We start from the raw sequence: 27,343 nt of genomic DNA, 5'->3' as shown, positions 1-27,343 counted from the left end.
AATTAAAAAAAAACACAGCACAGGGAAAAAGGGACCTCTGAGCTTTTGTGTTTCGAGCAATGGGTAACGTCGAACGTACATTAACCCCGAGCAGCTTAGGATAGGTTAGGTTGGTTTAGGGACTGTGGAATGATGGGCTGGATTCCGAAAGGCATGACTTTATGTTTTTTCGTTCATCGTAGCTATAAAATTGTATAACAAAAGAACCTCGATTAATCGAGAAGGTCTTGTGGAATTCTGGAATTGTAGGTCATTTTTCCCAAATTGGGACTTTACATGGCTCCATTCTCCGTCGTCTTACAAGCTTCCGAACGTGTTGATGTTATTAAAACGTGAAAGTACGACCGATCTGGTGGGAAGAAATGATCTTGGAATCAGCGGAACACATTGGCTGTATGTGTGGGATGTTTGCGGGAAGTGCTTGATTTATGGCAGTAAAACACGATCGCAACCAGAGTTAACTGGGCTGGTAAATTGGATGTGTCGTAATATGCATTTATCTCTTTTGTTTTTTCTTAACTCACGCTTTCTGCAACTCAAAATATATCGGTGTTCTACCGCCTAGTCCCAAAATAAACAAAAGACATGCAGATAAGATAAGGCTCTCGCAGCTGAGCACTGTGTCGCGACCTGCAACTCATGCCCGATGCTTATCCAACACGCTTATCACAAACCACCACTGCCAGCTGACCGTTACGCTGCAGCAGATCCAGCGGACACAGTTTAGAAACATCTTCGTATCTCGACTCTTCAGCGCTGCGCGGGAGTTGGCGTAGCACTTCAGGAAGGTCCGGCCTGTGCAGGTTCGTAACACTTGAGGCCGCCTGGAAAAGTTCTCGATAGCAACGATGGAATTCCTGCTCGGCGGTGCCTCGTCGATGTGTGCCGTGCTGTTTACGAACCCGTTCGACGTGCTCAAGACACGCCAACAGCTGGAGGGTGAGCTGATAGCGAAACAGAATCTCAAGGAGCGGCCCTACAAGGGCATCCGTCAGTCCGTGATCACCGTGGTCCGGACGGACGGTTTGCGCGGCCTGCAGAAAGGGCTTCCGGCCGCCCTCATGTACCAGTTCTCGATGAATGGTGTCCGGCTGGGGACGTACCAGACGGCGGAGAATCTCGGTTGGACGAGGAGTACCAAGCATCCCTCACTGACACCGTTGCTGTCACTGTTCTGGGGAGGTTGCGCTGGACTGGCAAGTGCTACTGCATCCTGCCCATTCTACGTGGTGAAGACACAGCTACAGGCCGTCACATCCGGATCGTACACGGCACGCTATCAACATCACCATAGTGGCACCGTGTCGGCATTTGTGAATATCTTCCGCCAGAGTGGAATTCGTGGACTGTTCCGAGGGTATACGGCCACCCTCGCGCGGCTGATGGTTGGATCATCCGCACAGATGTCATCGTTCAGTGCGTGCAAAGAGTTCTTCCTGCGCTACCAAGTGTTCCAGGAGTCTATCGTGCTGACCGCACTGGCCAGCAGCACTGTGGCGGGATTTCTAACCAGCGTGCTAATGTCACCGTGCGATGTGGTGACGACACGCATGACCAACCAAGGTGTGCCTCATCTCGAACGTGGCTAAATGTCTGCACTGGGACGATACTAACACATTCACACACTCTCTCCACAGCCGTATCTGCCAGCGGGAAAGGTTTGTTGTACAGCAACATCTTCGATTGCTTCCTGAAGATCTACCGATCGGAAGGCATCCACGGTTACTACAAGGGATTCGTGCCAATGTACCTGCGTGTGGCTCCACACACGATGCTCAACCTCACCTTCTGGGAGTTCTTCAAGGGTCTCCACGAACGTTACGGCAAACAGTGAGAAACAGCGAGAACCGTGCGGAACCAGAACATTCTCAAACTCCTCCGGAGATACCATTCCCAACCATACCTGAGTGGCGCGCGCCACAACATACAAAACCGATTGATGCAAGACATGGCAAATGTGTAGCTTCGTCTTAACCGCTTATCTTATCAGCAACCACAGTAGATGTTCTAAAAAAGGCTTGGCTTTTGTAAAAAATCAACCTACATACATACGCACACATACGAAGTCACGCCACTCCACTCCAGTAGTTCGCATTTCAAATGCATGCCACACCTGCTTCGCTTAGCAAATATTGGTGCTATATAATAGCCCACAAATGCGGTGCGGGAACAGGGAAACCTATTTTTATAAGCAGCAAGAAGCTAGCGATACGGTCGTTAAACGATTAGATTTTAGCACAGACGTAATCTTCCGATGTATGCGATGGATACAATGCAAGAGTTCGCCAAAGTGGAAAAGGCATAGCAGCAAACGGAAATGTGGAATTTGATTCACTTTGCAGTACTTCCGGGCACTTGAAATTGATGACATCACTTTCACTAGGCTGGATGGACAATGTCGGAAGTAATGTAAACCTTATAGCATCATCCTCATGTCTGGAACATTCTGTCCGAACTAGATCCGAACAATCGACTCCATTGATGTTTAGCCAACTTCTTCGCATTATTTTGTGAGTGCCGTTGGTTGAAGTTCGAAGACGGAACGATAACTCAACTCACGAGGTTCTCAGCATCAAGCCTTGGATGTTCCCCTTAATGGATAAGAACACAACAAACTTGCTCAGTTAAGATCCCTTTGGTGGCCTCGAGTTTCTTCTATGATTCAATCCAATTTGATATCGGTCGATGTCATTCTAACAGGTCCGGTAATCTTAACCGGTTTTCCAAACAAGATACAATCTTCTTCTTCTTCTTTGTCGGCACAACAACCTCAACACGTCTAGAGGCCTGCCATTCCTGGCTTTCTGTGACTTTATTTATTCGTAAGCTGGTTAGCTAAGTCCTGCGTGCGGAGGATTGCTTCGGATGGGATTTTGGATCAGTCCTATCATTTCATTGTTGACGCCGAAAAATGTATTCGAGTTTGTAATATTGAGTTCGATTTGTATGCGATTTGTACCGAGCTGATGTAAAGTACTATACGAGCTGGATCGTCCGGTGTCATTCTGATGACGTGACTAGCCCACGCGGAGCCCGGCGAATCTAATCCGCTGTAAGACAGTGAGTTCGTCAAAGAGCTCCCGATTGTAGCGGCTCCTCACATTGTCCTCCTCTCGAACGCCGCTACTTTTCTCTCGATATAATTGAAGGTCTAAAGTAATACAACCCGAAAATACCTAAACAGAGCTCAACTATCTTAATTTATCATTCTTCCCATCAAATGGTCCATTACAAACCTATTAGATACGCTTATGTTATGTTTCGCACTATTGTTAACATAACCCAATGTTTACATCTGAGGGTTACTGTGGAAAACAAAAATAAGGCCAAGCCACACGTGAACGGGCCCAATAGCGGAATCGGGTCTGTAAATTTGCCGAACGAACTCGTTCTCACCTGTATAAGGGTACAAGTGTTTGTAGCATGCAAACAAATTCCTTAGAAGCTTTGAGCTGTGAACTTGCATCGAGTGAATTGCGAGGGCATTGATTCTGGGAAGTTTGGAACGCATCGTACTGAGCTCGATCCAAACGCAAAATGATGGATCCCAGTTGGTGAAGTTTAAAATGATGAAGTGACCTAAGTTTAGTGTGCCTAAACTAGTCGCAGGTTGTGGATCGTGTTGGTGAATAGATTTGGCAGTGGTGAAGTGTGTCTGCCAACTGCTGCCAATATGTAAATCCTAAGCTCCGGATGAGTGTAGTTTTCAATCATGTTTTTTTTTCTTTGCGCAAAATGGCCGTCCATTTACTTTCTCCATTTTGAATGCGACAACGGTAAGGTGTGTGGGGTAAGTGTGAATACTTTCTCCATTTCGTTTTGCATGCGGCCGCCGTGTCCTAGATTGTCCACGATCGATCGATCTGTCGCATTCATCGAGGCGCATGCTATGATTGTTTGTTTGTGCACAGAATCAATTGATACCGTTGATGAATTGTTGATTGCGTTTGGTTCACCCGGTGAGCAAAATCACAATATCGATCGAGAAGTTGTGTGGACGCGGAACGGTTTACGGTGGCAAAAGTGATCCCCGTCGGGCTGGGTGCATTGGCTGCATCCGTGTGTGAGTAAGGGGAATTGAAGGGAGGATGTTTGCACAGTTTGGCCCATTTGTTCCAGTGACCCGATCCTCGGCGAAAGAGTAGGTACGGAATACACAGGGTGGACTTTCCAGTTCCCGTTTGGTGCGGGTACTGAGCCTCTGACTGGTTGCCGTGGTTGCGGGTAGAGGGCTTAGACAGTCGCGGGTCATAAGGGCTCTCTGGTGATGGCGTCGGTTGGGAGTGCAATTATTACCCGTATATGTGACGGTACTTGCTTTGCTTATGTCTCCCTTTCTCCTTGTTTGCCCTCAGCGCACTTTCAAGATTCTTATTGAGGTCAGACGAGGGTAGAGAAGGAAGCTCGACAGCCCGAGGAAGAGTTGGAAGCGATTCTATTTCATAACAGAGGATTTTTTTCGCATATGAGTTGCATTTTTAAGGTGAACTGTTTTACTGAGACAAAGCGCAGGCTTAAATCCGCTACCTTTTGTATTCTATCTGTACCTATGGGACATTTTCTGTTGTAAAACGACTTAAAGGAAGCAAATATTTAGAAACAATATTATAAATGCAATGTTATTGCAACCAATCTGATGAAATGTTAACAATCCATGATTATTGGAGCCGTCTACGTCTCTTTACCCTTTTGATGCGATATCGTGACGCTATTGCGGTTGCCGTACTGTACTTGCTTAACCTAACCACAAAACACGAACCTAAAGCTGAAATTAGAGGTGCATGTGGGAAAATGATACCTACCGCGGCCTGCACGTACAACAGGTTCGCGTGTGTAGATCGAGCAGAGCTCATTGTTTCTAAGCGATCCGGCTCCTGCCCTCGACCGGGTGCAGTATACAATATCGACGGGTGTAGAAAGCGATGCGATTTATGCGCATTAGGAAACCCTGCCGGGGAGGAACATTATCTAACGCCGAGGGGTGGAAATTCGAGTGGGTGTACGGGAATTCAGTTGCAAGGCCAGCAAACATCCCCACCCGTGCGGAGTGGAAACGGAAAGTGTTCAGACCACCCGGCCATTTCTTTCTTCCGGCAACGGGCAAATGTGGGCCAATGTGTGTGCCCGATTTCGCCCCCTCCCCCCACTCGGTATGTCTCAGTCCCAGGTAAAGATGTATTTACATCACACGCCACTCAATGTTATCAATGATCAGGCGGGCAGTGGAAAGAAACATAAAGCCCTAAGGTGGAACGATAGAAAAAAAAAGTCAGATTAGTCACAGCGAGGCAAGAAAAAGCCACCGAATATGGACCAAGGAATAGGCTATACGAGAAGCGAAAGTGATCCTACAGAAAAGCTGCGTTGTCACAAAAACGGCCTCAATGCGTATGTGTGGAATGGAATGTTTTGCGGGCTGGTTTTTATTGCTACGCCGTAAGATGTTGCCTAATTACATGTGCTTTGGTTTTTACTTGGCGTTAATCCACATTCAAGCGAATGCACATTCAAATGAAAGCGAAAGTGTTGCTGTTCGTAGGGTGTTTTTAATGGTGGAATTAACTTGTTTTTTAGGTTAATTGAGCTAATTCAATTTGCTATTATTTAACAGCATAGGTAACATTTAAATTTATATCCTAGAGGTTAGATTTTTAGGATCTCTTAGTCATCCATTTTGGCGCGGCTCAATGGTGTTTGTGGTAACGACGTCGGTCTTCACATGACAGGACCGGTCCAAAATCACATCCGGACTGTTGCGGGTTGTTTGAGTTTGAGAAAGCCAGAAATGGTAGGAATATCTGGGATTCGTGGTGGAGTCATACGATTCATTTCAGGAACTGACCCAGAGTCATGTTCGAGAATATCGGAATCGATGTCATGGGTTTTAGTCCCGTGGGTGCAACAAGTTCGGGTGGACTCTTAAGTACAAGTAGGTTCAGTAGGATTTCGCCGAAATATTTCTAAGCATAGGAGCAAGCTGCCATAAGTGACTCCGATCCATGGATGCAACGAGATCGGCCTAACCTTCGTCTCAACCCGCGCATCCATTATTCTTCTTGAGGTTGTTGTGCCAGCAAAGAAGAAAAAGAATGAGTCTCCAATTTTAGTGATCACCGATTGTGGATCATTTGTGAGTGTCATTTGATATGTCAAAACAGTCAGATATTTACACAAACGATGCGCTGTTCTGGAGTCCTGCTAACCATGTGCCTCAAACCAATGTTTAAAAACGCCTCAACAATGGCACAATAGCATGAGAGCGAATGATCACCAAACAGCTGCAGCGAAACAGTGAATTAGTTCCACAGTATCACAACCTATAATCTGTTGTTTGTGAATACAATGCAATGTGAAAATTTCCAGCAAAATAAAACGTTTTGATAAAGCACTTTATGTCATCGCATTTCCGTTATTGCGCGCCGGACGAGAGAGTTGCTGAATGCATTGCTGAGCGCGTATTACAATCGACGCCTGCGTGTCAACCTGTGTGCATATGGGTGTATTGTCACATAAATTATGCATCCGCGTGGTAGTGGTGGTATTACATTGCTGCAAGAGAAAGGTTAGCGTTTTTCGATGAAGTTTCTTGATGGAAAATTAATAGCAACGTGACCGGGGTGGGTGGTCCGAGGGTTCCTCTGTGGAAAAGAGGCTATGGCTGGAGGAGTTGATAATACATGTGTGTTAGGACCCCACATTTGATTGCCCTCTGCATTACATTAATCGATGCTGTGATATCGATCGAGCAATTACCTTGAACTTTTACGTGCGGGATAAACATTTCCGCTTGATTGATGTGTGTGGACAGTGAGCGTTGAGCATATATGAGTCAAGTTCAAGCACAAAGGATTTCGGTGTTCGGTGTCCAGTGAAATAACGCCCAATGTGTATGGAAATTGAGGTACGTAATAATTGATAATCTCGTGGAAGGGTGATTTGCTGCGTTTTCTAGCGTATATTGTCAATGTTTACACGATCGTATCAGCAGCGTATGAGTCATATAGCTCATGCCGCTCTCAAGTCACAATAAGTCACTTAATATTTCCATTGTTTGTTTTTGTACAAAAAAGAGCAGCGCGGGTTAAAACATTGACTGTTTACAAAGCGACGTAACACGCGTGATAACAGGCACCACAGTGTGAAATAAAGGAAAACCCAACGAAATTGAAGCAAACACTGTTGCGCGAAATTGTCTCTCATGTCCAGCAAACAGAATTCGGTTTAAACTTTTAGTAAGAACATCATCACAGGAAGTAACAACTTCAGATTTGCTGATTGATGGTCGCCTTGTGTGGTAGATTGGGTCAGTAGTAGGATTTATAAGCCAGTGCGTGTAATGATACATTTACAGGGTTTCGCAATGGAAAGGATATGGTGTGCCTAACTTATTGAATCGCGCAAGCGAATAAGATGAAGCGAGAGATTGATAGTGAGAGCGCAAAACAATTTACAATTTAGTGAATGCCAATTCTGTCAGGTTGTTTACGCATATGCGGATTCAAGAGTTGAGTTTAAAACTCAACTTTACAAACTTTAACGAAATTTGAAGCAAAAGTCGTGCAGATCGGAAATTAAAAATAATTTTGAGTAATGAGAAATAGTTGTGTTTTATTTTGATCGTTAAATTAAATCGTTGAAAATTTCATTATATTTTACTCAACTGTTGAATCCGCATGTACGTAAACACTCCTGGCAGAATTGGCATTCACTAAATTGTGCACGCGATTCCATATCTAGTTGTTGCGATACCGTAAAGTATTTTGCTCTTTCACTATCACTCTCTCACTTTATCTTATTTGCTTGCGCGATTCAATAAGTCAGGCACGCCATATCCTATCTATTGCCAAACCCTGCATTTGGGGGGAAATAAAAACTGTCCCCCCGGGGGTTTCCGTTGGTCCGTCTGGACATAATGTGTACACCAAAGATAGAAGGATACCAAAGGAAAGTTAAAAAGCTGTTTATCAGCAATGTATGCTGGTACTCGACTGCTGATTGCTGGCCTCACTAAATATAGCATAAATCACAGAATGGGGGAAAAAACGTTAATGATTTCCTAGAGTTCAGTTTTCGCTATGGGTTTCCCTGTGTACGGATGACTTGGAAGCATACATAAATACAGCCAGTTTCCACCATCATGACCTGCATTGTTTGCGTAGCGCCCTGCTGTGGCGCCTGAAGCCGTTCGGAACCGATCAGACGTACCGAATGAAGCCATTACAAACTGATAATCATTTTTATGGGGGCTTCCGGATGCAGCCGATGTGTTAATAAGCGGGCAATTAATAACAACAATTCTTCACATTCTCTGGAGGTGCTTTGGAGGTGGAGAAACATCATCTGGCATATGCATCTCCTTGGAAACGGAATGTAGTCTACTCGAGAGTATTTCGCGCGAGACGAGCAGAGCACGTTTCATTCGAAGCAAGCTATGATTTCTCTCGTCTCTGACAGCTCCTATATACAATGGACTTCAGTAGCAAGGAATTTTCCTCAGGAGTCCTGAGCGTTTGTTTGCAGTGCGTGTGCAGTGCATCTACCGATAAAAGCAATAATTCTACCAACGGTATGCAATTTTCCCCTCTCAGTTTTTTTTTTGTGCGAACGCATTGCGTGAGTAAATAATTTTGCTGCCCTCCCAATTTAGCCGGATGAACCGGACACGACAGAGAGGAACTGCCAGAACGGTCGTCCGTGCTGGCGTGTCATAAAAATAGCAGAGAGTGCAATGAAAATAGATTGAATAATATATCCCAAACACAACACGGCGGTGCGGCGTAACTTACACACGCATTGGCGAATGACTTCGCTCCACACCGCCCCTAGATTAGGGCCAGTTCTCGGGTTACAACTGTTTCACACAATAATTTCTTACCTCATCCACAGCCACAGGGGGTGGTGCGCATCAAGGGCTTAGTCCGAACATTATGCAACCAAAACTGCCGGATCGATGCCCGTCGTGTCGCGCTGTAATGATTCCAATGGTATTAACAACTTGTAACTGCACGCATGTCTTACCGGAACCCAAGCTCATATCCAACGCATCTCTGGGAATGCAATCGTCTGACATAGTAGGCTATATGAAATGTTAGATGTATTATCCTGATCCTGATGATAACAACTTATTCTTCGGTGCCTCTTTTGTAGCTTCGAAAACTAATAATACCGCGGTTACGTGTCTTACTGAATATTGCTGGACAGTTGCTTCCGAAGATTGTTTACAGCCGTTACGATCCTGTACATCAACTGATATCGTACTCCGGAGCATTCGGAACATTATGGGGTGGATATTCCGCGTCGTCGCGCAGTAGCCGAAACTCTTTCGAAAGATGGCGTCCTATGCAGGGTTGTCTGCCGAGAAGAATGGTCGTAGCAGACGATTTCAGTGCTCGGAAAGTGTGCCGAACGATTGCCTACGTCGCTTATTTTGCGCTCAAAGCTGTCTTCCTGCTCGCCTTCAGCATCCTGACGGGCTCACTGTGGTTCATCGTTGGGTTTATCTACATGCTCGAGTCGCTTATTGCATGGACACTGTCCACCTTTACTTGGAACTTCTAGCGCTCAAGTTGCAACTGCGGGAGAGAGTACAGCTAATCTTGGGATGAAATAAATATTACACCCACGGATCATCCCACGTGCGCTCTATGCCGCTCCGGTCGGTCCGGGAACAATAAACAGATGTTCGAACGTAACTTGCTTCTCCCGGGTAGCGATCGACTGTGGAGCCGGGGAATGAGTCAAGAAAATTTCCGCGTAGCCGAGAAAACCTTCACGAAACACACATTGCACCGGATTTGTAGAGTGTGTACGTCTCAGATCGGTGGTGTGTTGGTTGGATTTCTTGACCCTCTTTTTGCTGTAAATCCTCTCGCTAGTCAATGGGGAACGATTGTGTAGTTTAGTTTACTCTAGGCGGGAGTCAACTTAAACCCGGCTGGTGATGAATGAACCAGTGTCCGCGAACATATTTGGCGCCAATTATCTCACACAGCGTGGTCAAGACGGATGGGCCGCGAATATGTCGCTTCCAAGAATACGGTCACATTTGGATACGGACTGTTTTCAGCTGGCGTTCTCCCCTTTTCACGAAAACTCCAAACTGGCAGATGTCTATATAGATCGGTTTATCTCGGGGAGGTTTTAGACGTGGATGCGTCGTAGGGTGCGAAGTGTCAAGATCTCTCACGTGCTCTGACAACTCCTGCGGTTAGACCAAGTATTTCACTTTTGCCAGATGAATGACTCATTCGCACACGGCGATGTGGAAGAAGCATAAGAGATACGGGATGAGATTTAGTACAGTTTGATGCGTCATACCCACCCAATCAGCCAATTGGTTGATGATGCGCTATGAAGAAAACATGATTTTCGCACGAGATGAAGGGGGAATGTTAACCAAAACACGTACAGCTGTAGACGCACGCTGGCGAAAGTGACGACACTCTCGTGTGGATCGTTTGCTAACTTGTTTCCATCTGAATTATTATTTGGCACAGACCCAACACGCCATTACCCATTTGAATTAGAGGAGTGTGTGTGTACTAAGCATCACTTACTGACACAACCACCGCAACGAAACCATTTTCGGAGGTGTGCAACTTAGCACAACAACACACAGACAATGGGAAATCAAAGGACATTGTGTGTTGTCTGATGTGGGGTGTTAATTTGAGATCGTCATACTATGTTGCCGCACCCCGTGCCATTCTTGTTGGACATCAGAAGAAGCTCGTTTTTTTGCGATCTTAACTCCCAACACCAACACAACACCGAGTCGGTGCGCATGGTCTAACAACTCTTTAAAGCTAACAAATGAAACAAACTACCGAGCCGAAGAAGGAACAGTTCCAACGCCATTTGACACCGATATCCGATCGTTGAGCGTCAATTTACAGTTTCTATGGCCAGCTAAAACCCCGTTTGTTGTTTTAAAAGTAACATGTTGCAACCAACGTCAAAGCACCGATCGAGCAGATCGGTGTTAAATAATTAATAAATCTAAATCTTTGTGTCGCTTGCTTCGTCGTTACCAGGAGTCTTCAAACTGCGGCCCTCAAGAGCCTCTAGAGTCGGTGTAAATGGCCCCCAATTAGGGGTAGTGGACTAAAAAGTTTGGAGATTCCTGGTCTATACGTATCGCAAATACTTTCAAATACTGCGCTCAACGATGAGGAATGCTTTTGCCGCACCACAATTGGAATTTATTTGTTAAACTGCACATCATAAGAATAAATCAACTGCAGGTTGAGAGCCCCATCGCCGAAAGGCGGAACACGAACCGAATTACGCACGAGCGCTTCAGCTAATCGCTTGTGGAGGTCAAAACTTCAAAATCGAGCTGACTTGGCGAAACAACGAAAATAAAATCCAAACTCCTGACGAAACAGCCGCGGCTCGTGACGGTAGTGGGTCGCAATTAATGAACGCACAAAAGAAATAATAAACACTATAACCACCAACCACCAAAAACCAAAAAAAATCAGAAATCAACACCGCAATGAGGTCACGTCAAGTGCAACGAAAGTGTGGAGGATATGGAGGCATTATTTGCTTCATACAAAAACAAAAAACCTTTATTTTCGGTGGGGTTTATGGTTGGGAACAGTTTTGGAAGCACGTAGGTGCTTAAGAGATCGTTTCATAATGGCGCTACGGAGATGAGTCAGGAATCGAGAAAACGTTACAGTTCGTTGTACAGGAATAGATCCAGGCAGCGGTACCCTCCGTCTCCAAATGATAGCTGCACTATTATATCTGGGATGTCTTCAAGTGTCGGCTATTGCGGCCACTCGTCTAATGCGCTGCTTGCTGATAACCGTCAAGACTCCCCAGACCGTTGCCCTTTGGCTTCTTGGACGTGTCTAAACCACGTTTCCATTGCGGGTGATGACTCGCAACAGACCGCACTGTTGGTCAATAGCCCTGGCTGCACCGGAACCAGCATTAACTGTAATAATGGTGTCGATTGCAACACACAACTAACAAAGCCCATAAACACATGCCGAACTCTGTGGGGTGACAACTGCAGCGACATGCTGTGAGCGACCGATTCTTGAGTCATTGCCGGAAGACATGTTGGCTCGAGGCTGTTCCACCATTTATCATTTATTCTTGTTGCTTGTGAGTATAGCAATATACTAGGCCGAGTGCGTACTGTGCGGATGTACTTTGGGGCATAATCCTCAATACGCAGTTAAGTGCCATTTAAACGGAGCCCTTATCGTGTGATATCTTTCATATCGTATCGTTAGCCGCCGACCGAAACTGTCTTGTAGATATTGGCAGCGTATGCGCCTGATCGCAACACGCAAACAACTACCAGCCAGTGCGATAAAGACGACAACTCAAACAAGGAACACTTGTCGTAGACACCCCCCATGTCCGGGGGAGTACCCAGTGCAGCAGGGAAGCAATTGGCTCAGTTGAATTCTATCCCTGTGATTCATTGAGCACGCTTCAAAAAGGCACTTCCATGTTGTGACTGCAATTGTCAACCGACGCAAAGTTTCACACTGAGAACGAAGTATCAACAACAGTTCCAATGCCTCTCCGGTGTCCAATTTCGAACGCGCAACACGTATTCTGGAATGTGTTGTTTTGTGGTAGCTGTGCGGTGTGTCTAATCGATCGTGCGGAACGCAGATCGGCTTAATTGAGCTGCGGTGGCATTATTTTTCCATTACTTAACGAGAGCCTCCTGCATCTCACCAGTCGGTTAGTCGACGGAATGGCATCTGAAGAACAGAAAAAAAACAACGACATGAAGTTAGCTCTTCCTGTAAACTTTCCTGGAACTCGATACACTGCGCGTGAAGGTTTTCTGATTTTGCTGCATTTCATTGCGATATTAGTTATCGGGTTTGTGGATTGTAAACAAACTAGCGATTGTATATCGGCCACCAATGGTCGAACAAAGAAATTGTCGCGTCAAATGCATAGCAGAACTGACGCGGTGTAACGATAGGCAATGATTTATTATCATCTTATGCCGGCGTCGGTGAGAAATAGCAAGATAGAGTTATTCTCCAATAAAGCCTCCAAGGCGGAAGAGGTGATGCGTTGAGAAAGAAACAAAGAAACTGCAGAACCAGCAGAGTTATCTGGAATGAATGGCAATGTTTTTTTTTCCATTATCATAAAAAGTTGAGCTCCAAAGTACTCCTCGTAGGTACGTCTTTATATTGGAACTCTGAGGATTCTTTCGTCTACTAACAAAGAACTTTGATTTTACGCTAGGAGCATCAAAAGAATTGGTTGTCAGAACAATAGAGTGCCATGATGAAATTACTTTAATGAGATACAAACAGGTCCTCTATATGTTGGTAACATTATTATTATTATGGTCTAATTGTTGAAAAACATAGCTAATGGGAGGCAAATCCTGCTGTAAATCGTTGAAGGACAAATATCCTCAAGATTTCCGGTACGTTTGGGTATCTATACTTAGCTAGACACTATGATTCACCAAACCCCAGCCTACTAGCAGCAGAATATCGTTCGCCATTCCGACATCAGCGCAGTTATGCTAATTAGATGCTTCCTCTAACATGAGTTTGTCGTCGTTGCCTAGCGTACCGTTACGGTGGAAGATCATTCGTTCGTCTTCTACCTTCGTAAATACCTCATCAGATCCGCTAGCTAACCAATTCTTACGCTTCTCTTTCGTTTGTTCACTTTCTTCCAGCGATCGCTAACGTCAACACCAGCGCGGCACTTGTAATAACGGATTCTAGCGGCAAAGATGTACACGATCGCGAATGTGCCAACTCTGTGATGGTTGATCAGCGAGCATCGTATTACACAATCGCGAACGTACGGGTGTGATGAATAACAGATATCAGATAGTGCGGGACTCTTGCACAGGACAGCGAGTGTAATCGTGATTGGTGACGTGCGGAACAAAGAAAACATCGGAACTGCCGTCGGACAGTCGTCATCGTGTACGGGACCGCGGACAAGTGGTTGATTGACTGATGACGAGGCAGTGTAGCTCTAAGTGTGTGTGTGTGTGCTGATCATAAAGGGATTACAGATCTGTTAGAACTGCGCAGTGTGTGTTGGTGCTAGGGCTAGTGAAGGTACAACAGAGAGGGTGGTTTACACCTTCACTGTTAGCACCAGAATACAGCATATATATAGTAACACACTCAAACGCTGCTAGTATTTATGAATGAAATTCCACCCCCTCCTTTCTCTTTAAACAGAAAAGACAAACAGGTGCATTGCAGGGTTTGCAGTAAAGCAAACAAGTGAACAATCGCTAGTGCGCGCGGTGCGCAGTGTGACAGATTCCGAAGCACAGAATGGCACGTGCACGAAAAAAACCGTGGATGCAGATGGTGCTGGGCCGATCCTTCCTGTTGATAATACTGCTGGCGTCCATCAGCAGCAACAGTCGCGTTTTGGCGTACACCGACCACGTCAAGGATGATCATCTGGAGGGACCGAACGTTTGCAAGGAAGTGGATAAGTAAGTATGATGGTGAGAGACTACCGGCAACGTGGCCGGTAACAGTGTGCGGTAGTGACACAGGGTACACTTAACTGTTGCGTCGATTTACCTTCGAGGTAAATTAATTACTCGCGTAGGGGATTGGAAGTGTTAGCTGAAATTGCCCGCTACAAGCTTGACCAATCGCTGCCTGCAATCAGGGGTGCATAAACGAAGGTGAAACTGGGTTTCCCTCAGTTATGAGGCACCGACTTTCGATGGCAAAAAGTGGAAGAGTTTTACAGCGAGAGATATAAGTAAAGGAAATTAGAAGTAGCTTAATAAAAACTTCAAATATTGCGAGAACAAAGTAGAAATATTTAAATAAATAAGTTAAGGAATGAGATATTAATACAAGTATATTATTATTGTTGTTCTAATTTGACAGCATCCCCATCACGATAACGACACCGAGAGAGGAAGCGTACCAGGAACGGTACCAGAAATGGTGTCTCGGCATACCGCCCCGCTGTTCGGCGTATCGCATCAAGATCCGAACCGTGAACGAAACGCAAACAATCATCAAGCAACGCATCGTAAAGAAATGCTGCGTCGGCTATCAGCTGGACGAGAGTAAAAGCCACTGCGTACCGGAATGTAAGTCGGGCTGCGTCAATGGCACCTGCGTCAATCCGGATGTGTGCCGCTGTAACAAAGGGTTTGCTGGCAAAACCTGTAATATTAGTAAGTGTCCTTGGGTGCGAATGGTGTTTGCTGCTTTTTTTTCTAATGGAACTGTGTGTGAGTAAAACGTGTTTTGTTTTCCGTACTCTTTCAGGCTGTCCGCCGAATGTATGGGGATCGGATTGTAAACAACCGTGCAAGTGTCGGAACGGTTCCGTATGCAACGCCGCGGATGGGAGCTGTGAGTGTAACCGTGGCTTCAAGGGCCGCTACTGTGAGGAAACGTGCCCGAGCGATCGGTTCGGGCAGAACTGTGTCGAAATTTGCCAGTGTGAAAACGGTGGCAAGTGTGACAATGTGTCCGGGGAATGTTACTGCGCGCCAGGATTTACCGGACCACTGTAAGTGACGTTTGACGCATTTTCACACCGTTGCGATATTAAATCGTTTTGCTTTTACTTTTAGCTGCACGGAACCATGCCCCGCCGGTACGCACGGGAAGCAGTGCCAGTCGAAATGTCGCTGCCAGAACGGTGGTACGTGCGATCCAGTGACGGGTGAGTGTATATGTCCGGCCGGTTACACCGGTACGGTGTGTGCGAACCGCTGCCAGCCCGGCTTGTACGGGCTGGAGTGCGCGAACCGTTGCGAATGCTTCAACGGTGCCGACTGTGATCGGGTGACGGGCCAGTGCATCTGTGCGCCCGGGTTCATGGGTACGAAGTGTCTCGACTCCTGTACGAACAATCAGTACGGTATCAACTGCACGGAGACGTGCCGCTGCTTGAACGAGGCGCTGTGCGATTCGTCCGACGGTAAATGTACGTGCCCGGACGGATGGACCGGGGCGGACTGTGGCGAACGGATCTGTCCCATCGATCGGTACGGGGCCAACTGTACCGGCATCTGTGACTGCAAGTGGAGCAACACAAAAATGTACGCTACGCCATAATGTTTTAGTTTGGTTGAGTTTTATGCTTACGTTTGATTATTGTTTCCATTTATTCTGTGGTTAACACCGGGATGATGAATCGAACAGGTGCCATCCATGGACCGGGAAATGTTTATGCGAACCCGGCTGGAGCAATAGTGCCTGCGATAGACCTTGCCGCTTCCTGCGCTACGGGCAGGACTGTCAGCTGACCTGCAACTGCAAGAATTCCTCTCCATGTTCACACATTGACGGTTTGTTTAGCCTTTCATTATTATATTCTTTTTATGTTCTATTCTATATGTTTGTTTTTATGTTATGCTACGTTTACATGTTTATTACCTTTGTTATATTTAAAGTATTTAAAATTATTTCTGTTATCTAAGTATTTTTTTTCTTTTTATATTAATTTTTTACGTTTTTTTGTTTGTTTCTTTTTCATTCATTCCTGCATGATGGTTTCCAACTTTTCCAACTAAAGGAACGTGCTTGTGTATATCCGGATTTAAGGGCGAAAGCTGCGAAGAACCTTGCTCTAACAACATGTACGGTCAGAACTGTAGCGAACGGTGCCAGTGCATGAATGGGGCCACCTGCGATGGTGATACGGGTAAATGCAATTGCGCACCCGGCTGGCAGGGCATCAAGTGCGATAGGCCGTGCGACGCTGAGCATTATGGGCGCGATTGTACGGAAAAGTGTCTCTGCCACAACGGTGGTGTGTGCAATCCGATTAACGGGCAGTGCACGTGCCCGGCTGGATGGACGGGCGAACTGTGCGAGAACAAGTGTACACCGGGTCGGTTTGGGCAAAACTGTCAACAGTTGTGCGATTGCCATCTGGACAATATTTTGGCGTGTAACGCAACGACCGGACGCTGTATTTGCAAGCGCGAGTGGGGCGGTGAGTTGTCGATTGGGGTGGATGGAGTAGAGGGGTTCCAAAATGGCAAACAATTAATTAAAACGATCGAATTACTTCAAAAGATGAATTTTCCAAATCCGTCCACGCACTAACCTGCGGCTTTATTTGTTCTTTTTAGGTGTCCGCTGTGAAAGTCGCTGCCCGCTAGGATACTACGGTGAAAGCTGTAGCGAAATTTGCACCTGCCACAACAATTCGTCCTGCGATCCGACCACCGGTGCGTGTATCTGTTCGCGCGGTTGGACCGGGCCCGCGTGTAACGAACCCTGCCCGAAGGGTTTCTTCGGGCACGGTTGCATGGAACGGTGCGCCGGCTCGCCGGAAACCAATCGCACCTGCAACCCAATCACCGGCCAGTACGCCTGTTCGCCGGGCTATATCGGGCTGACCTGCGAGCATCCCTGCTCGTCCGGATATTACGGGCAGGACTGCGCGAAGGCATGCGACTGTAAGAATGGTGGCGAATGTAACCACGTCACCGGCGAATGCCAGTGCACACCGGGCTGGATGGGTTTGAACTGTACGAAGGCGTGCGATGACATGTACTACGGTACGAACTGCAGCCAGCGCTGCAACTGCCACAATAATGCCGATTGCCGTAAGAACGATGGCGCCTGCATTTGTAAGGCCGGTTGGATGGGACACCGGTGCGAGGAGGTGTGTCCGGAAGGGTTCTACGGTAATCATTGCATGTTTACCTGCCAGTGTCCGTCCGGCAACTATGTGTGCCACGCGGCGAAGGGATGCGTGTGTATGGTGGGCTGGACCGGCAAGAACTGTGACGAACGTATGACGAATAAGCTTACTCAGGAGATCGAATCAGGTAAGCAGGACAGCCATGGAGTTCACATATTAGTTGATTAGTATAATATATTTAGAAATAAGTCTTTGAGGATTGGTTGAGCCTAGTTGGGTTAAGATGGGCTTTAAATTAATATTACTAAATCCTTTCTTGGCGATACGTTTAGTAAATGACGGAAATCCTACATCTACTGAAGGCTCAACATCCAACAGCACCCAGCTTTCGTTCGATCATATTCCTAAACTGTACAACATTCGAATAGACCTGCTAAACGATTCCTTTGGGCAACATCCCGAACGAGACCATCATCTCATCGCTACCAGTGACAAAAACCGTCCTAAAGTATCAGCCGTGTACAACATTACCCTGGAATTCTCGCTGTACGGCAACAGCTTTCTGTCCAACTACAACAGGACACATTCCCTTCGGCCGGGGCAACAGATAACTCTGCTGTTTCGTGACGATGGCTTTCTCGATCTAACACTCGTGCAAATGAACTCCTACGTTACCTTGACGGACGCGGCGCCGGGCAGGGGTTCAATGATCGGTAGCTCAAATTTTATGGAAACGTTCATCAACAGCACCAGTTACCAGGTAGCAATGGATGAAAAGTTAACAGTCAATGTAACTTATGTGGATCTGCAAACAAGAGCCGACGAGGAATGTGATTGTGATGGAAACAGGACGATTTTGTTGCAAGTGGGACAGAAGATTGTAATAAGATTGATCAGCTTGAAAGATGTAACGACGACGATCATTAAAGGCGATTTAGAAACTACAACTGCTGTAACTTATCGTGAAACGGTGCAGTCTAAAGCGAGTACAGCTGACACATTGTCCCCTGGAAGAGATCTTAACCCAACACCTTCCGTTTATGATGAGTCAACTGTGGAAAGTTCAACTGAGAGAGTTGCTGGTGATGAATTGGATAAGGAATCACCTTATTTGACAACCGCGACTGGGTTGGATTCAAAAACTGTTGCTAAAGACCAAGGAACTCCTAGACCTAATGAGGAATTGCCGAAAAAAGGAATCGTTACTGGTGGACACACCAATACTTCACAAAAAGAAGTAACGCCGGTCTTTATAAGCGATAAACCAACTACAACTGATGCAACCTATAAAATGCCGGAAAATTCTAAAACGAACACAGAAGAAGAATTGACCTCAGATATAGTACTCAAGACAACACCCTCCGTGTATGATGGACCAAGTTTGGAAAGGTCAACTGAAGGAGTTTCTGGTGATCAGTTGCTCACACCAAGAGAAGACAGCGCTGTAATAATGGAATTACCTTATACAACATCCGCGACATGGTTGAATTCAGAAACGGCTACTAAAGACCAAGAGTCCACAGTAGGGTTGGTCGAAACTGGGTATTCTTCAGAAGCCCCTGTTGAGGAAGAAAAAGGAATCTTCACTGATGGGCGGGAAAGTTCCTCACACACAGAAGTACACAATAATCCCGTCACTGAATCTTCTACACATGGCACTGAAGCTACTCTTGAACTCCATAAAGCTCAAGAACAATATTTTACAATACTGCAAAAAATGTTTCGCGCTCTGTACGGTTCAAATGGAAGCGGAAAAGACAGCCAGGAGAGTGTTGAGAATGAAACCAACTCATCTTCTGTGGTTGTCGAACGAATAAGTGCGCCGGAAGGATTGGCTGGTAATTTGAATGCGTGTATTTGCTGTGTATTGTGCTGTATTGTGTGAGGTTTTTTATGCCACCGATTGTATGTAAGCTCTAGCACACGCAAAGCGATTCTTCCGCAGATTAAGAAAGCATTATCACCGATTGTACACTCGCGAGAAATATGTGTGCACTGCGTGTTAGCACCGTGTTAGCGATGTCCTGACTTGTTTCTCATGTTGCCACCTACACGCTACCTTCAATAACGTTCTATTCCCACCTTGTTTCATCCCATTCGCAGGCTCCACCAGCTTTTCCGTATTGGCGGTCATACTGACGGTCCTGTTCCTGTGCATATTTGCCGTGATGCTGCTCTACTACCGGCGTCGCGTCGCTAATTTAAAGGCGGAAGTAAACCACGTCGTAAACTACATGACACAGGAGCAACCGAGCCATTTCGACAATCCCGTGTACGCCCGTACGGGTGGTGCGAACGGAGGACTGGCAAATGGTACACTTTCGCCGAACGGAACCATCGTACCGCCGCTAAATGCTCGCACCGGTCTGCTGCCGAAAAATATATGCAATGCCATGTCCGCGCGTCTTAGACCAAAACAGGACAAGTACAGCTACCCGGACAACGAGTACGGTGTGGATAAATGTAAGTGTGGAAAGTGGAAAGCATGGGATGATTTTGTTATTATGCTAATTGTTTTGTTTACCTATTTGTAGCGTACTCCATTTCACACTACGGTGCGGACAGTTTGAAAAATTACGAAGCGGACCTAACCAACCCGAACCTGGACCATGTTTATGATGAGATTAAGTCAAAGGAATCTTATGCCCTTGGTAAGTTTGCACCTGAAAGCGTGTGTGAGCCGTTAAATTTTTCGTTCAATATTCGATTATTCGTGTTTGCGCCTAACAGTATGCAATCGGGACAGCACTTCAGCGTATTTCTGTGCATAGCGGCGACCACTCTTACTTTTTTACTTTAAAATACTTTTACAACGTAGTGGTGCTTTCTAAAACCACTTTTAAACCTTGCACATCCTTTGAAGAATATAAATCATTAAAATGTTCAATTGAATCTTACGCATGCAGCTACTTTTTCGCGGGATTCAAATTACGCCTATAACATTTATACCTCGCGTAAGTTTGCTTCGCCCTGAACATTCTCAAACAAAACGATACTGAAATGTGTGCAATAACTCTTCAATAATGTCCTGTTTAATGCTCGATTTGTTTTCCTTGTTTGTCCTAGATGCCGATCACTACGACCATCTGGATTATTCTCGCCCGGGAAGTTCACACAAGGCGCACTATTTCCATATGCCCGATGGTAACACCAACCGAAACATTCCCGGATCTCCTAACGGTACGCTGATCGGTGGACCCATAGCCGGTACATCCGGTGGTGGTTCACCGAAGGCACTTAATGTGCTGCGTGAGGCAACGGGCGGGTCTAGCAATGGCGGTGGCCCCATCAACAATCTGTCCGCACCGACCAGGATGATGAACAATTTGCTGCCGGCCGTACCGTCCGTGATTGAGGCGAAGTGTAGCAACACCGACTCGCCGAACCACGGTAACGATCTTTCCTCGTCCTCGAACTCATCCCCAACGCCACCATCATTACCACCTTCACCGTCCCAGCAACGTCAGCGGCTCGTACCGAGCGGAGACGATCTCTACGTGCCCATGACGGCGGGCGGCTGCGAACCCGGCCCGTCCGGTTCGTCCTCCGATTCGTCCGAGTTTGGTGGGCTAAACATACCCAATCATCAGCTCAACATCAAGGAGTAGAAAAACCAAGCTCCCTTCTAGGCCATCCCGTGCCGCGCTCGGGCCACGTGAAATCCCTTTTGAGATACACGCCGGGTGCGCTGTGTTAGCCGTTTTGCCGTGGCTGTTTTGCCCACAAGTTGGCATTGCATTTTTGTGTGATATATCTCCCATGTCCCGTATGTGTCCCATCCCCCTCCCCCCCCCTCCCCCTTCGTTTCAGTTCCTTTTCAGTTCGTTCATTAGTGCCCTTCCCGCCTGCTTCATCCATTTCCTTCCTTCAGCCATTTGTAGTTGTGTAAGGTGTTCAACGGTGTCGGTGTTTTCATTCCCGCGTTCACTATCCGTTTACTTTTAGGTGTTTAACTGTTTTTAGGTGAGCCTGTTTCATCACACCTATTGCGTCCCATAGCGTGTGCCTACCCGGCGCGTGTGTGTGTGGATGTGTGTATTTATAGAATTGTAATTGTGATGAAACAAATGGAAGAATACACGTTTGCAACGACGGCACATGGCGAAGAAGGGCGTAGTGCGTACATCAAACCACGTGCCAAAATGTAGCGAAGTGAAGAAGCGCAATCGAAGTTGAACGAAAAAAAAAAGAAACAGTCCGCAAGGCGTAAGCGCGAATTAGAGTGTATCAAAACTAAGCATTATTGAATCTCAGCCTGAGCGCGAACAGGAGCAATTCTATTATCGAGCCTTTGCAACTTGGTGTCGCAAGGAGCAAACGCATCGTACCACGCGGAGCGATGGGTTAGAAAAGAGCGACCCAGAACTGATTTTAATCTTGTTTGTTTATTTTTGCGAGTGTATGTGTTTTGTGTGTTTTTCTTTAAATTCCAATTCTTCACAACGATATCATGCGTGTAGATGTGGAACCGTTAGTGTTTCATAGTAAGAGTGTAGAGAAATACATTGTTTTAATTCGTTTTTGTATTAACGCAATAAGGTATGATCCTTGATACGATTTATGTTGTCAGCAACTGCCACTATTTCGAGGGTTTGATTGGGAATCTTTCCCGCTAGGTTCCGTCTGTCGCGTATGCAATTGCTATCTTCATAACTGTTTTCCTATAAGAAATGGTTAGGTGAAAAGCTAGAAGTAGCAGTATAAGTTACTATGAGAGGGACAAGGAAAACGTTTCCTGTTTTGTTTGTTCGGATGGAGGTAGCGTCAATTATATTACAACAAAGCACGATTTCAAATCCCTTTTATTGTAAGTACCGGTTTTCATTACATAAATTATCTCTGAATGATCACAATTCAAGGAAATTCGATGAATTGTTACCTTGTATGTGCACTATGTAATTAAATTTCATAGGATTTCGTCGATCTTTACTGCTCTTCTCATCGTTTTCGGCGCATCCATTCGCTGCATGGCTAATAAATGCACGGGTGACATTTAAATTAGTTTAATGAAAATATTGCAATCATATAAAGCAGCAAATCGTTTGACAATGAAAATCATTAGAGCAAAATGAAACATTTCTCCCCGAACTATAGCTGTAGCTTTTTGTAAAGTCAAGGACGAACATAAGTAATGCATTTGAAGTGAGAAAACCGTAAACGAAAAGTGCAAAAAAAAAAATACACAAACACACACAAAACACGGTAAGCAATTTGATAGAATACAAAAGTTTTCGATAAGATTATTTTCTAGAAGAAAAATAAAACAATACAAGGAAAAAGGATAAATAATGTTCAGGAGAAACGGAAGGGAACTGTGAAACATTCATATTTAACGAGCGCTCGATTCGATTCGATCGTGAAGGCGAAGAGATGGAAAACAGATTCTCTGCTTTTTTTTCTGTACTACAAATTTCTAATCATGTTAATGTGTTAAGCTAAGCGTTAAGGTTATCTTTAAATATGTGAATGGCGTGTGGCATGTAAAAATCGAACTGGATTGAATATTGAACAATAAACGAAATTAGATGAATTACTATTTACTGCTGGAAAACAACAAAAAAAAAGTGTATTTTCTTTCTTAACCAGAGTCGGTCAATTTGCTACTAAAATCGTTTTGAGATGAACACATCCGTTTTCATTTGTTGTTTTTTTTTATGGCAAACTCTGTTTTTATTTCGATTGTACCGAACCAGTAGTAGCAGTAGTAATAGTAGTGGTAGTGACAGTAATCATAATAGTAGTAGTAGTAGGTGGTAGTAATACATCATACTTCCACGGCATGCGCACATGCACAAACGGTCCGCAAGAAGTCCGTCAGACATTTGCCCTTAGTAACATTCACCATTCCATGTAACACCCACCGCCGACCGCCATTTTAATGCCTATCTAGTATTGTACGGTTTACTTTTGCTACACCTTTAAATACTACCATATCGGAACTATCTGCTTTGTCGGGTGTTTTGTAATTGAGACGGATTAGTTTGATGGGAAAATATTTACAATATTCACATTGCGCAGCAAATAACATAAAACTGTTCCCTCACTTTCTCTCTCTCTCTCGCTTTTTCTCTCTTGCACACGCGCATGTTTTAGTCTTTCCGTTTCTTACTTCCGTATGGAGTCAACAATAACAAAGTGAATTTGTTTCCTGTGATGCCCTTCACCAAACAGTCCGTTTCCGTTTTTGTTTTCTCGTTTGAATTTGAATATCAAAGGCGCCTTTTTATTCCTGTGTTGAGTTTACATTTTTGACCGTCATCTGTTTCCGTTCTGTTTCTAATTCTACACTTCAACGCTACTATCGAAACCAAACACTCAAGAAAGGAAAAAGGAGTGGTTTATAAAACCCCGAAAAAAACTCCACGCATTACGGTTGTTTTTGTTACTTGTTTTCTGTTGCTTTTCTACTTTACTTGTCTGCTTCACATGTTGCACTGTTTCATCACGCAGTTGGTTTAACTAAAATAGTGTACTGTATAATATTACACCAAGCCGAAATTACGAATCCTAACCCCAAACTGCATACTATACACACGCTCATTAGAATATCCCAAAATATCTTAGCTAATTTACTACATCTCTATGTATATATATTTGTATAGTTCCATCTGTTTGTTTTCTGCATGTGTAACACCTCCGAAAATAGGGTGATTTGTGTAGTATAGTGTAATTTTTCTTGTTGTGGTTGTTTGTAAACTTCTTCTATCTTTCACCGTAATTGATCGAATATCTTACATAGCTGGGAGGGGTGTGGTGTACGTTGTAAACTATTCACTATTTTGGCGCCCACCGGAGCAACTTCCTTCGGCAAACGTACACCGCACTGCACTTCAACTGCGTGTGTGCAGTTGGTTGGCAAACAGAGTACTGACCACTCGTTGAATCTTACTTAAAACATTCTTCCCATTTCGCGCGAATCACTGTTAAATATGTAGTTAAATTACTTCATGCCGTTTGCTTCTAACACATCAATTCATTGATGAAAAGAGCGCCTATGGCTCATATACATATACAGAAAACTGGACCCTTCGGAACCACATACGTGTCATGGTTCTCTTCCACTATTTCCCTAAATGCCCGCATACCTTATCAAAACGATTCCCCCGCCCCTCCCTCCCTATTGCTTCTATGTACACCTAGTGGGAGGGGGCGGGTATATTTACTACTTAACCTCAACCGCACGCATTCCATGTAATTCTAGTATCTTTTTTTTATTTCTGTGTCACGGTAACACCACCTTCTTTAAAAAGGATTCGGTTGGAATGTGTTCGTCCTATGTTACAATACACTGTTACTTATCGAAACCCGAGGTGATGAGGAGAGAAGGTAACTAACGACTGTTGTCCGCTTGTGGGCAACTTCATTCGCCTACAACAACGACTGACTCGCTAAAACGCATCTACAACGGTGCCTAGGTCCCACCCTCCCTAGCAGGCCAACAGGACACTACCGTCCACGTTCGCTCCGCAGGTATTGCGGTCGATCCGGCACCGTCCGCTGTCCATTTCGGATCATTTCTCCTTCAGCAGCTGGTTGAGGAAATCGATCTCTCCCTGCTGCTGCTGGATCGCTTTGTTCTGGTTCTTGACGATCTTCCGGCAGGCGAACAGCTCCTTTAGCGTTTGCTCGTACTTCTCCTTGTAGTCGATGTTGATCTCCTCCACGCCACTACCGTTCGCGTTCACGTTGTGGATGCTGTTGTTGTTAATGTTCGGGGTGGAGGTGGCGGTGATGCTGTTGTTGGTCCCGGCCGGTGTTACCGTGAGCTGCGACTTGAGGGACGGTGGTATGACCGCCTCCACCTTGGCGACCTTCAGCTTCTGATGGTACGCGTAGTCTTCGTCGGCCGAATTTTGATAGCTCGAGTCACCTTCGGACGATTCTGGATGTGCGGCGGGGAGAAGTGCAAAAGAAAGCAGGAGAGAAGAGATTTTAGTGAAATTGTTTTAAATTGATGCTACAATTTTACAATCAAATATATAATTTTAGCTGCAAAGATCTGCTGCGGAATCCTAGCATAACTTAGATCAGCTCAAGACCCAATTCCTGATGGAGTTTAATAGAACTTTGAAGATCATCTGTTCGCTTCACTATTTACCTCGACATTGGACATAGTCAGGTGAGGGAGGAAACTTATAAGCGTCCTTTCGGTCCTCTTAGAACTTTAGATATCTTCGGACACTACCTGGCCACGTCATGAGCATGACACCGGACGATCCAACTCGTAAAGTCCTTTTAGGTCGAGAGGAGACGTGCTATTCCCAACTTGAGATGGAGTGATGGCGTTGTTGCGTCCACCAGAAAGGCCGTGATACATATTGCCTGACGACGGTGCTCACCCGGAAAGAACTCTTACCGCAGGTCAAATCCACCAAGTGATTGTACCGCCTGATAAGTAAGTGCGTAAGTATTATAAGGAACTGTTTTTATCTTCAATGGCAAAGAATTAATTCCATTAACTGTGACTTTCAATGTAAAGAGTTCCCCAACAAATCTGGCCACCTTGGAGTATCTCAATCGGGTTTGGAATTGAAATCTTTATCTTTTTTCGGTCGAAAATCTGGATCTCCTTACGCTGGCAGAGACGCACGATAAAGGCACATCAAATGCGAAGAAGTTTGTCCAGCCAGCGCTCCGAACCCTTTCCGAGAATGCGTGAGCGGATTATGAATCATCGCGACTCCACGTGTGTACATCCAGGAATTATGCTCCGACAGTGTCCACACACCACGGAAAAGTCAATAATTCGATGGTTTTCATCATTTCGTCGCCGGGACAGTATGTTTTGGGAACGTTTCTGCTGATTGGACACGGTCATTTTATTATCTGCTGACCTCCCCCTCCCCCAACTCGGGCATTACCACGCGTCAGAATGTCAAGGTTTTTAGCGAGTTCCTGGAACAGAGTATTTCCGATAACGCAGTTCCCTTCTTTCTTCGTTTCGTCTAAGCAACAACCCCAGTCGTGGATGTCGTGTGGGGGGTCAATGGGCTTACGTCGCGGTTGGACAAAGTTTGCGGTGACGGATAACGCCAAAAAGGCGACTCGGTGTGATGATAACAATCGCCGCAGAAACAGACAGCTTGAGGTTGCTTGCGCTGAGGTTTTCGCAGTTCCCACGCTTAATCAACCGATCTCGGCGGTCGGATCGGAAGATAGTTTCCCTGGGCTGGTGAAGAAAACGCGCACTTGACAACGATCGTGACTGAAGTGATCGGGCACCAGTGGTCGCAGTTCGAAAGGGGAACCTTCCTTACATAATGATCATGTGTGGCGCATGTGTGTGTGTGTGCGTGTGGGTGGAATGCAATTTTTGTTCCATTTTCTTTCCCTTTCTAAAGAAACAACCAACAAAACAACGTGAGCATAAAACACCGCAATAGAACAGGTTTCCTCCATCTGTTTGTACGTTTTGTGTGTGTGTGTTTACCGCGAGCGAACGAACGGTGGAAATATTTGCGGTGCGCCCCAATCGGAATAGGAAAAAAAGAAGAAAAACATGTTTTTATGCTTGATGCATTTCGCGCACCCTACGTGGGGCCTTTGGCATAGTGGTGGTGGTGGTGGTATGCATTCGATGGCTAAAATTAACCTACCTCCAAACACCACCTTCCACATCGTTTAATGGTGGTGGTTGTGGAAATATTGAAAAGGAAACACATTGCCGCTCCGTTATGCTATTCCCCCCCCTCTCTCTCTCGTCCACCTTCCTCGAGTAACTTCTTCTTCTACTCCC

General features: G+C 45.5%; 3 protein-coding genes across 5 annotated transcripts in view; 2 read left to right on the top strand and 1 right to left on the bottom strand.

The window, feature by feature from the left end:
- The first annotated feature begins 848 nt into the window (after nt 1-848).
- On the top strand, nt 849-2,209 carry LOC128302059 (solute carrier family 25 member 35-like). The gene is made up of 2 exons (XM_053038778.1): nt 849-1,563; nt 1,638-2,209. Exons 1-2 carry the CDS (start codon nt 849-851, stop codon nt 1,832-1,834), a joined length of 912 nt encoding a protein of 303 aa, XP_052894738.1. The 3' UTR covers nt 1,835-2,209.
- Nucleotides 2,210-14,287: 12,078 nt separating this feature from the next.
- LOC128302058 (protein draper) lies at nt 14,288-23,150 on the top strand. Of its 2 annotated transcripts, XM_053038777.1 has the most exons (11): nt 14,288-14,470; nt 14,880-15,175; nt 15,270-15,516; nt 15,581-16,051; nt 16,155-16,300; nt 16,528-16,950; nt 17,090-17,794; nt 19,711-20,070; nt 20,142-20,258; nt 20,674-20,997; nt 21,553-23,150. In XM_053038777.1, the coding sequence occupies exons 1-11, from the start codon at nt 14,304-14,306 to the stop codon at nt 21,558-21,560; spliced, it is 3,264 nt and encodes a 1,087-aa protein (XP_052894737.1). In that variant the 5' UTR covers nt 14,288-14,303; the 3' UTR covers nt 21,561-23,150. The 2 variants fall into 2 exon arrangements, with proteins under 2 accessions (XP_052894737.1, XP_052894736.1); XM_053038776.1 differs by having other exon boundaries at nt 20,674-23,150.
- Nucleotides 23,151-23,267: 117 nt separating this feature from the next.
- The window catches only part of LOC128301505 (rho GTPase-activating protein gacZ-like), a 31,772-nt gene continuing 27,696 nt past the window's right edge, over nt 23,268-27,343 (bottom strand). For both annotated transcript variants that reach the window (XM_053038032.1, XM_053038031.1), the window contains exon 4: nt 23,268-25,489. In XM_053038032.1, the coding sequence (XP_052893992.1) occupies nt 25,119-25,489 (371 nt within the window). In that variant the 3' untranslated portion in view covers nt 23,268-25,118. The remainder of the gene's footprint in view (nt 25,490-27,343) is intronic.

The sequence above is a fragment of the Anopheles moucheti genome, chromosome 3, assembly GCF_943734755.1.
Source record: "Anopheles moucheti chromosome 3, idAnoMoucSN_F20_07, whole genome shotgun sequence".
Classification (NCBI taxonomy): domain Eukaryota; kingdom Metazoa; phylum Arthropoda; class Insecta; order Diptera; family Culicidae; genus Anopheles; species Anopheles moucheti.
Note: the sequence above shows the minus strand (reverse complement) of the source record. Positions and strands in the feature narration are given on the sequence as shown.

Excerpts from the sequence above, each read along its gene's own strand:
- LOC128302059 (XM_053038778.1), top strand. The coding sequence starts at position 849 with ATGGAATTCCTGCTCGGCGGTGCCTCGTCGATGTGTGCCGTGCTGTTT. Across the intron at positions 1,564-1,637 it reads GACACGCATGACCAACCAAG|CCGTATCTGCCAGCGGGAAA; the intron begins GTGTGCCTCATC and ends CTCTCTCCACAG.
- LOC128302058 (XM_053038776.1), top strand. The coding sequence starts at position 14,304 with ATGGCACGTGCACGAAAAAAACCGTGGATGCAGATGGTGCTGGGCCGA. Across the intron at positions 14,471-14,879 it reads GTTTGCAAGGAAGTGGATAA|CATCCCCATCACGATAACGA; the intron begins GTAAGTATGATG and ends CTAATTTGACAG. Across the intron at positions 16,301-16,527 it reads TCCATGTTCACACATTGACG|GAACGTGCTTGTGTATATCC; the intron begins GTTTGTTTAGCC and ends TTCCAACTAAAG.